The sequence below is a fragment of the Alligator sinensis genome, unplaced genomic scaffold (genome assembly GCF_000455745.1).
Source record: "Alligator sinensis unplaced genomic scaffold, ASM45574v1 scaffold79_1, whole genome shotgun sequence".
NCBI lineage: Eukaryota > Metazoa > Chordata > Crocodylia > Alligatoridae > Alligator > Alligator sinensis.
Window position 1 is genome coordinate 539,101 of NW_005842706.1, and position 10,712 is coordinate 549,812.

Here is a 10,712-nt window from a genome sequence, read left to right on the forward strand (position 1 = left end):
AGTGCTTTCACTTGTACCCCTAGAGGTGCCTTGCAGCAAGCTTGTAGCCACAGGGGTAGCCATGATGTCCCCACCTGGCCATGCAACTCCTGCATGGCTCTGATTCTAATATCGCCCTCCCTCTATTGCTCACCCACCAGACCTTGCTCTTATGGAAAGGTGAGTAAGAGAGGCTGCCACAGGCCTTAGTGTGAGCTTTAATCCTGACAGTTCCCACACTGGGTCTCTCCTGGACTCATAGTTTCATAATGCTTAGGGTTGGAAGGGACCTAAACAGATCATCAGGTCTGAACCCTACCTGGGGCAGGAACGGGTGCTGCTGTCATATCACCCCAGCCAAATGTCTGTCCAGCCTCCTCTTGAAGACTCCCAAGGTAGGAGACAGCACCACCTCACTTGGGAGCCCATTCCAGAGCCTGGCAGCTCTGACTGTAAAGTAATGTCTCCTGATGTCCAGCCTGAACCTTCTCTCTAACAATTTGTGGCCATTATTTCTAGTAACCCTGGGTGGTGCCAGGGTTAACAACAATGACACACTGGGTCAGCAACAACCTGTGCCTACTGGTGTCTCCAGCATGGCTGTGTAGTTGCAGGGGCAGCTGCCCTTTTTCCACCCTCCCTCCAAGTCAGCACTTAAAACAGAGAAGGTGGAGAGGAGCACTACTGCAAGCAGATACTGAGTAGGATGAATTTATTTTGCCATGGGGGAAACTGAGTTACAAATGATCCACAAGTGCCAAACCTGGAGTTAGACAATAGTGCCCATTTAGGCACAAAAAATGGAAGACAATATAGCCCTCTTCCCCTCCGGTCACCTGCACCTCTTGCCACACACAAGAGAATACGACAGCTATTGGCCAAGACCAGAGCTGTACCCACCTTTTTCAAGTAGCCGTAATAGCAGTTGAAGACTCTTTCAATTAAAGCATTTCGCCAGTGTGATTACAGGATGAAACTGATTTTCATGGAAAAGTAGTTTTCTGAGTAGACACAACCACCCATTTCCAACCACCTCTGCCTCTCATGAATGCTTCTGTAGTGTGGCTATTTCTTGCCAGCCAAAAACCTATTCATTTCAAGAAGCATGCAATTGTGCCACCACTTCTGGGTCTTCAGAAGGGGCTCACACTTTTAGATCCAAACCTTGTGGTTTACTGTTCACAGTGGCAAATGAGAGGTTTTGAACCATTATCTTCATTGAAGTTTCTCCAGGCACTTGGAACATTTGGCACTCAGCTCAGCCGACTGCCCTCCTGGTTGGAGAAGAAACTTGATAGTATAAACTGTAAGGGCTCATCCATGGGCAGATACAGGATTGATGCAACAGGGGTGCAGCCACAATCCTTTGGTTGGGACACACAGTGAAGAGCACTTTTTGCACCTGTGCCACACAGCATCTGTGCCATCCAGTTCCTGGATGGCAGTGAGCTCTCAGAGATCACCAGCATGTCAGTGGAGCTCTGCATGCGATCTGAAGTTCCCAGGGCAGGGGCTGCTAGAGTCCTTGCTTTCAAACAGCTCCACAGGCTACTTCTGTTTGTTCTTCCCCTTCCCCCTTCTGCCACTAACCCCTTAAAATTCATCAGGATGGGAAAAGAGGGGATGAGCATCAGTGGTTCACTGCCCCACAGCTCCAAGAAAGCAGGGGCTAACCGTCACTGCTACTGTTTCTTTCCTAGCTGTCTCCTCCTTACCACCACTTATCTGCCCCACACCCCAACAATATCTCAGCTGTCTGCCTCAGTTTCCAGTGCCAGTCAACCCTAAGTAAAGCCAAGCCTCAGTTCCTCAGCCAAATTCTCTGTAGTCTGCCGGTTCTGTTCATGGTTTTGGCAACTTTAACTCTCTCTCTCTCTCACCTGAACCTTCCCCCAAGTATCCCAAACACACACATACATAATGTACCATCCGAGTTAGGAACTAACCTGTGTGTATGTGTAGGTGGGTTGTATGTGTGTGAACTGGTGAGTGCGTGTATATTTATATGTGTGTGTGTGTGTGTGTGATTGTGTGCATAATATACGAATTAGTGATCTGTGTCTAACTTTTGGGGTGTATAGTGTATGTGCTTGAATTGGTGAAAGGTATGCATGTGCCTAGGCTGGTTTGGATGTGTATGTGCCTGAGCTGGTAGTGTGTGTGTGTATGCACCTAATTGATTTGTGTGTTTGTATATGTGCAATTGTGTCACACCCTCCTGTCTAACAGCACAATAGTGAGATCCTGAGAGTTGGCCTGACCCCACAGAGCAACAGTAAAATTATTTATTTCATCATAAACCCAATATTCTGTTAAAAAAAAATTGAAGGATTTCAAAAACAAAATGTCTAGACACATTGTGCAAGCCTCTGTGAATGTAAGAAAGGAAGGTGGGAAAGCGAGTTTAATGGGCCAGTCTTCATCAACAACCTAGTGCAAGACACTTTAAGCATTCTGCAATCTGTCTCACGGCTTGCTTTCTCCTTCATACTTATCCTGGTTTTTGTTTTTTTGTTTTCCCAGAGGAGAGATGAGCTATGGAGTCTACGGGAGAGGAGAACCACACAGTGATGACAGAATTCATCCTGATGGGATTTGCAAGCGGAGCTGGGATTCAGGTGCTGCCCTTTGTGGTGTTCCTTGTGATTCACACGGCCACGGTGCTAGGGAACGGTATCATGGTTCTCATCATTTCAACTGACTCTCGCCTTCACATCCCCATGTATTTCTTCCTCATAAACCTCTCTCTCTTAGACCTCTGCTACTCCTCAACCATTGCCCCCAAAGCCATGGCCACCTTCCTACAAGGCAGCAAAACTATTTCTTACAATGGATGTGCTGCACAGTTCTTCTTTTTTATTCTCTTTGCCACCACAGAAGCCTTCATCCTGGCAGCAATGGCATATGATCGATACATAGCCATCTGCAACCCACTTCTTTATCCTGTCATCGTGTCCAAATGGGTTTGCATCCAGCTCATCATGGGCTCCTATATCAGTGGTGTCACAACTTCTATAGTGCAAACCATTTTCACCTTTACACTGATTTACTGCGGGCCTCAAGAGATCAACCATTTCTTCTGTGATGTTCCCGCCTTGATAAACCTGTCCTGTACCACTGATAAGCACATCAACAAACTGGTAACGTTCTCTTAGGTGGCCTCATCATAGGGATCACCTCAGGAATCACTCTCATCTCCTACGCCTACATCATCTATACTATTCTCAGGATTCGTTCTGCTAAGGGCAGGCTCAGGACCTTATCCACCTGCTCCTCCCACATGCTGGTTGTGACTTTATTTTTTGGGATCGTTTTCTTTATATATGCCCAGCCAGGTTCATTATCTTCCCCACATCAGAGCAAGACTGTGTCTGTGTTTTATACTCTTGTCATCCCCATGTTGAATCCCTACATCTACAGCCTCAGGAACAAGGATGTGAAAGAAGCTTTGAGGAGAATCATAGGTAGGAAAATTACTTCAAAATAAGCCTCTTCTGTGAATACACAGCTAAACTACATTTACGAGCAATCAAGTAAGAAAATAAATAAATATTTGCATGCATCTGTACATCTCTCAGCATAATTTTCATAATAATAAAGATGTGTTATTATAGTAAGTCATATTTTAAGGCCAGGAAGTTTTCTACCCTTCCCCATATATTAAATTTCTATTTTTAAATCTTTTTTTTTTAAAGTGTGTCACCCCAAACTGTGGATCCAATCTCCCTTGAGCTTAAAGAACACTTGCTTTCTAAGCACAAATTTTACAACTAAAATCATCACAAGACAATGCTGATCTAGATTCTAAAATCCAATTGGATTTCCCCTTCCCTGCTTGTGCATGTATAGCCCTGCCCTTTTAATGGCAGACTCCACAGCTAAACAACTGCTATTTCATAAAGGGCTTAAAAAAGTGACTATTTCTAGGTATATTGTGCAAGCCTTGTTTCTGGGTTTTACCCTTTTTGGCTACTTTGTATTTTCCCATGCTTTCTCAGACATCAACACTCAAATTACATTGGCCTTGGGTGCATACTAATAGCCTGGAGGCATTTTGGCCCAGATCATAATTCACAGATCAGCGTTTTCATTTTTTTTTTCCCTAGAGGAATCTGTAGTCTGGCCACAGTTCATACTGACGCTTCATGCTTTTCAGACTGGATGTTATTAATAACATGCTAACTTTAGCATCTTTGAGGAGTAGAGACAGCAACTTCAACAGCTAATCTGTGGAGTTTCTCTCTCACAATCTCTAGGTACATAAGCTTAAAACTCCAGTGTCTATATTATCTACTCCTAAACCTTGCTATCTCCCTCTGACCTTCCTTTCAGTTTATGCCTACCAGTCATTATTTCCCCCCAGCTTTGAAAATGTTTTTCTAAAATTCAAAGAAGCTTACTACTCCCCTTAGATCAACTCCTGACCAGTCTGGACTGTGGGATTCCCTCCCCTTGCCAGTATATGGACTTAAAGACCATTTCCCTGCATGTCCAGCTGTGTCTGCTCACACATTAGACATGGGCCAGACTGAGCAAGGGGGAAGAAGTGAACAGCAAGGGTGCTGAGGACTTTTGCAAGGGGGCACTGAGGTGAGAGTCAGGGATCAGCCTCTGGTTCCCTTCCCTTACTACTCCTGAAATGCCCATTAGCCAGTGTCTCTCTCTTTCCTTTACTCTCCAGGCCCCACATCTGTTGCTTCTCCCCACTGCCACTCCCCACCTGGCTTTGCCCCTCCAAGGACCTCTCTGTTTTTCCTAGCCCCTTCTCTACTGGCTGCTCTCTTCTCTCCTCCAGCAGCCTTTTCCTGGGAAAGAGAGCCCCCAGGGACATACAGGCTCTGCTCTCAGTCTTGGTGGTAGAAATATCTGCTCTGCTGAAAAGTGGCCAAGAGCTGTGGGCTACCTAAGAACGTGCACATGACAGAGCTGCCTGCTTGTGAGCCAGGCCCTGAGGGGTTGGGGCTTGGAGATTTGCTCTGCAAAAGTGAGTGAAAAAAGGGGAGATGGCCTCGACCAGACAGAAAACAGCCCAAACAAGCAAATAAGGAACACGGCTGTAAACAACTCTGGTTCATCTACTTCCAGGACAGGATGAAGAATGGCCTAGAGCCCACTACAACATAATGCTGTTCTCCCCTGGCACATACACTGTGCTCCCCACATCCTTCTCCAGTCCATGTCCAAAGAGCTCATGGTCAAGCAGGGCCTGAAACACAGGCAGGTAGCCAGAGAGAGAAAGAGGGGAGGAGAGGAAATCATATCCCCAGGATGACCTTTATACCAGCTCAGTCTGATTGCTGTTGATTTCAAAGAGATATTATTTTTATTGCATTCATCCAGGGACTTCCATCTAGTGCCTCTCTAATTCTCTCCAGAATGGGTCCGCAGGGCTGGGACTGAAAACACATCTCTTGTCACCAGGGAGAAGCTCAATGCAGTCCTGAGTGATCTCATAGCACCTTTTATCCAGAGACCGCAAGGCCCTGATTCAATACCATTCCCTTCAATATAACTGCTAGAACAGTCCCAACACTTCTGCTTGGCAGAAAATATGTCTAGGGCAGTAAAGATCCCAGGTCAGTTATCAATGTTAAGGCAAATTTATTACCCGAATCCTTAGATTAGGTGGCAGTGAAAAGGGTAGACAAGAGCATCTGTCATGGTTTCAGAAAGCTCCAAAAGAAACTGAGTTGAATGAAGCTGGGGTGAGTCTTGCTTTATGATACCTGTCAGCTAGGAAAGTATAGGCACTGGGAAGCTTTACATGAGATAACAATGATAAAATGCAGAAGATTTTTCATTCAACTTCTCCATTCCATGCAAAAAGGCTTTTGGTGGGTAGGCGCATGCTGATTCAACCTAGCTATTTTTTGTACTTTTAAACTTTGGTAATACAGCTGGTTCTATAATTTTAAATGAACATTCTTACTTTTTATTGAAAAGTTACATCGTATCAGCCAAACACTTTCTAATATTGAAAACAAAAGTAAAACAACACAAAAGGAAAATTTCTATTTTCATTGAAAGGCTAACATTTCACAGACAAACACTTTATCATACTGAAAAAAACCTAGTGTTTTCCTTAAGTTCCATGGTCTTAATTTTCTTTTGGTTCTTTACGGGGTTTATGCATCTATTTATGTATATGTCTATTTCCATTATGTAGGTTTCTGTTTTCATAGTTGTAAAAAGCCAGAAATCTCTGTAAACATATTTTTTTCATCATAAACCCAATATTCTGTTAAACAATTGCTAGAATTCTCAAAAACAAAAAGTCTAGACGTCCTGTGCAAGCCTCTGTGAATGTAAGAAAGGAAGGTGGGAGGCTGAGCTTAATGACAAAGTCTTTATCGAGAACCCAGTCTTTCTTTTCTATTTACATGAGGTTGCTGTTTGCAGAGGAACCAAAGGAGTTTGAGGCACAGTTCTCAAAGCACCTGAGTACCTCAGGAGACAGGTAAGCACCAAGGGAGATTTCCAAAATCACCCTGGTTCCAGCCTTGGCTGATTTCATTCTTACTGAGCTGAGATTCCATAGACATTACTACAGGACACAAGTATTGCTTCTGTTTGGCTATGGTACATGTGCCACGGTTGCTAAGATGCCATGAGGTGAACTGCGGACTCATCCTTTTAAGTATTTGTTAAGTGTTTGGACATACTGGCATTCACAGATAGTAAATATGCTGTAGTCCAATGAAATCTGTTGGGATTGGAGCACGAAAAATGCATGCCATATCCCCCTGTTCAAACCTCTCAGTTTAACGTATATCCATGTACAGACTGGGAGCCACATTCCACCAAGCATAGCAAGGCTGAATAACACCTCATTCCAAAAGTAGACCTGTGAATGACAAGAGACACCATAAGATTTTGCTAATATTATACCAAGGGCACTTTTCCCAACTGTTATTATAAGGAGAAATTATATTTAAAAATAGATTCATTAAAAAAACTCCACATTTTCAATAGACTTGCTGTACACTTATTAAGTTGAGGTTTAAGTAACTTTTGAAGGGCTCTGTCACAATAAGCCCAAAGGAACATGAAGCATTCTGCAATCTGTTTAGCCACTTTGCTATTTCCTTCATCCATACACATCCTTTCCCTCCAGGCAGAGATGAGCTATGGCTGTTTAGCAACTTTACTATTTCCTTCATCCATACAGATCCTTTCCCTCCAGGCAGAGATGAGCTATGGAGTCTACAGGAGAGCAAAACCACACAGCCGTGACAGAATTCATCCTGCTGGGATTCGGGAAACTTTACTATTTCCTTCATCCATACAGATCCTTTCCCTCCAGGCAGAGATGAGCTATGGAGTCTACAGGAGAGCAAAACCACACAGCCGTGACAGAATTCATCCTGCTGGGATTCGGGAGTGGTCCTGGGACTCAGGTGCTGCCTTTTGTGCTGTTCCTTGTGATTTACTTGACAACCGTGCTAGGGAACACCATCATGGTTCTCATCATTCGAATTGACCCGCACCTTCACACCCCCATGTATTTCTTCCTCATGAACCTGTCACTCCTAGACCTCTGCTACTCCTCAACCATTGCCCCCAAAGCCATGGCCATATTCCTACAAGGCAGCAAAACTATTTCCTACTATGGATGTGCTGCACAGTTCTTCTTTTTTTCTGTATTTGTCGTCATAGAAGCCCTCATCCTGACAGCAATGGCATATGATCGATACATAGCCATCTGTAACCCACTCCTCTATCCTGTCACCATGTCCAAAAGGGTCTGTGTTCAGCTCATTGTTGCCTCCTATATCTGTGGTGGTGCACATTCTCTAGTGGAAACCAGCTTCACCTTTTCACTCAGCTACTGTGGGCCTAAAGAGATCAACCATTTCTTCTGTGATGGTCCCCCGCTACTAAACCTGTCCTGCAGCGACATTTACATCAATAAACTGGTAATGTTTGTTTTATCTGGCTTCATCATAGTGATCACCTCAGGAATCATTCTCATCTCCTACACCTACATCATCTATGCCATTCTCAGGATTCGTTCAGCCAAGGGCAGGTCCAGGACCTTATCCACTTGCTCCTCCCACATGGTGGCTGTGGCTTTATTTTTTGCAACCGTTTCCTTTATGTATGCCCAGCCAAGTTCAATGTCTTCCCCACATCGGAGCAAGGTGGTGTCTGTGTTTTATACCCTTGTCATTCCCATGTTGAATCCCTTCATCTACAGCCTCAGAAACAAGGATGTGAAAGATGCTTTGAGGCGGACCATGAGTAGAAAATGATTTCAAAATAAGCCTCTTCTGTGTTTATAGAGCTAAACTACAGTTTAGAGTGATAAAGTGGGAAATAATTAATAGTGATTTGCATGCATCTGCACATCCCTCTGCCTAATGTTCATTAGCCTCCATCTCTCCCTCTATATTTATATCTACCTATGTTTTTAGGCTTCTCCTAACAATATGGTGTGTTATTATAAGAATGAGTGTTTTATTATAGTAAGTCACCCCCATATTTTAAGTTTTTCTTTCAATTTTTAAATCCTTTTCTTTTTTAAGCACATCTCACCCCAGACTGTTGTGAGAAACCTCCTTGAACTTTAAGGAGCATTTGTTTTCTAAGCACAAATTTCACAACTGAAATCATCACACGACAATGCTGATCTAGATTCTACAATCCAATTGTATTTCCCCTTCCCTGCTTGTGTTTGCGTGTGTGCATGTTTGTCCATCTCCTCTTAAGGACTGACCCCACAGCTAAACACCCTGCTATTTCATAAAGGGCTTAAGATAAGATTAGCAAAAGCATTCATCTTTGAATGTGTATGCTGAATATCAGTCTTCAGAGTGATGAAGGAGCAAGAGCTATGATCCTGGGGCTGCTGCACTTTCTACATCCTGCATATGACATAGCTGTTAACCAAATAATTTAACCATTCTACACGTGGCAATATGTATGAACAGTACTGTAATTCCTGGCTCAGGAAGCCTGCATAAAATTCTCTCTTCATATGAATACACAGATATCATTCATCTATCATTAGTACAATATAAAATACCTGATACAAGGAAACAAAACCACAGACATAGCAAAAGCCACTAGCGATATGTTAACTCCAAATCAATTCCAATTAAAATAAGACACATATTGTTAAAAATGAGAAAAAATAACCATTAAAATCAGCTAGCAGAGGAAAGCTTAGTTTCTCCTGCTATGGCAGTCTTAAATCCATACTGGGTGCCCTTCTGATAGATGCTGCTTACTCACAAGTTAGTCAAATAGAAGCAAGGGGATGGAGGTTCATAGTTTGTGCTATGTTGTTTGCACTAGGACAGTGGTTCTCAGCCAATCTGGCATGGTACCCTGGGTTACCTTGTGATTTTTAAAAGGGTGCTATATAATATTAGCACTAGTAAATGTACTAATGTGATTCTCCACCTAGAGATCAATCTACATAAACATAGATTCCCACCGAGATAAACCCAACAGGCAGGGCATATGCCTTCCCCTTCTCCCTCTCCTCTCCCCCCCCTGAATGTGTATGTTGACAGACATTCAGGTAGCTGGCCTGAAGCATTTAATTAACAAGAATATTCAGTGACATAAAAGTTTGCCCCATGCTAGATGGTGTGCCATAGCCTCATTACTCAAACTTTATGAGCCTCAAACCTGAACACAGGTCAGAGATTTGGACACAGACACAACTTTAAATGTTTTTTCTACATACCTCTAGGTAGCAGAGGCTAATGTGTGCTGCAATGCTGGGGCACATGGAGTGTCCCTCAGAAGCACAGGGGGCTCTCCGGCACACTCAGCAGCAGACCCGGAAGTGGACCAGAAGCATTTCCATTAAACATTCGGGCCCTCCAGGGAGCGGGCTGCAGGGCCGCCTGCACCTCCCTGGCACAGTGACTGGTGCCTCCTGGGTCTGGGTGGGGGGCACCGGGGGTCCTCCTGTGGCTGATCACTGAGCCAGGGAGCATGTGGGGGCCCCCCAGCACGCTCCCTGGCAGACCCGAAAGTGGACCAGAACTAGTTCTGGTCCCCTTCTGGGTTTGCTGCCAAGCATATGGAGGATGCCACTCCCCTCTGCCCTCCTGTGGGATGCTCCATGCACCCCAGCATTGTAGTGTTCACAAGCTGTGCCTGCTACCTCAAGGTATGTAGAAAAACCATTTGAAACTGTGTCTATGTCCGAATTCCTGATTCTCCGAATCAGCATTAAATCTTCAGATTCTGATTCAGCTGAATCAAATCAGGGACAGTGATCCGAATCAATGAATCGAATCACTGCCCCCGACTCGGGCCAAATCCGAAGAAGGAGAAGAAGAACATTGGGAACCTGCAAGCCATGGGGCGGCTAGCAGTACAGCACAGGTAAGCAATAAGCGGTTAAGAAATAAGGGGCCCCTTGGGACTCCAAGCTGGGGGGCAGCAAAGGCACCAGTCACAGGGCTCAAGTGCCTATATACTAATGCTAGGAGCATTTGGAACAAGCAGGATGAACTAGCGCTCCTGCTTGCAGAAAACACCTATGACTTAGTAGGGCTAACAGAAACCTGGTGGGATTTGTCCCACGACTGGGCAGTACTTATTGAGGGTTATAGGCTGTACAGAAAGGACAGGGTGGGGAAGAAAGGGGGAGGGGTTGCGCTCTATGTCAATGAGCAATATACATCGACCCTCATCAAGACGGAATCGAAGGATGAGGAAGTAGAAGGATTGTGGGTTAGGTTACATGGGGGGCAAGGAGAAAGGGATTTGGT

General features: G+C 44.4%; 2 protein-coding genes across 2 annotated transcripts; both read left to right on the forward strand.

Annotated features, from left to right (window-relative positions):
* The first annotated feature begins 2,516 nt into the window (after nucleotides 1-2,516).
* On the forward strand, nucleotides 2,517-3,466 carry LOC102373095 (olfactory receptor 1019-like). The gene is given in 2 exon segments (XM_014524912.2): nucleotides 2,517-3,126; nucleotides 3,129-3,466. Coding segments are annotated over 2 exon segments (948 nt in total).
* Nucleotides 3,467-7,295: 3,829 nt separating this feature from the next.
* On the forward strand, nucleotides 7,296-8,231 carry LOC102373347 (olfactory receptor 5I1-like). The gene has a single exon (XM_006034112.1). The coding sequence runs from the start codon at nucleotides 7,296-7,298 to the stop codon at nucleotides 8,229-8,231; it is 936 nt and encodes a 311-aa protein (XP_006034174.1).
* The last annotated feature ends 2,481 nt before the right edge of the window (nucleotides 8,232-10,712 follow it).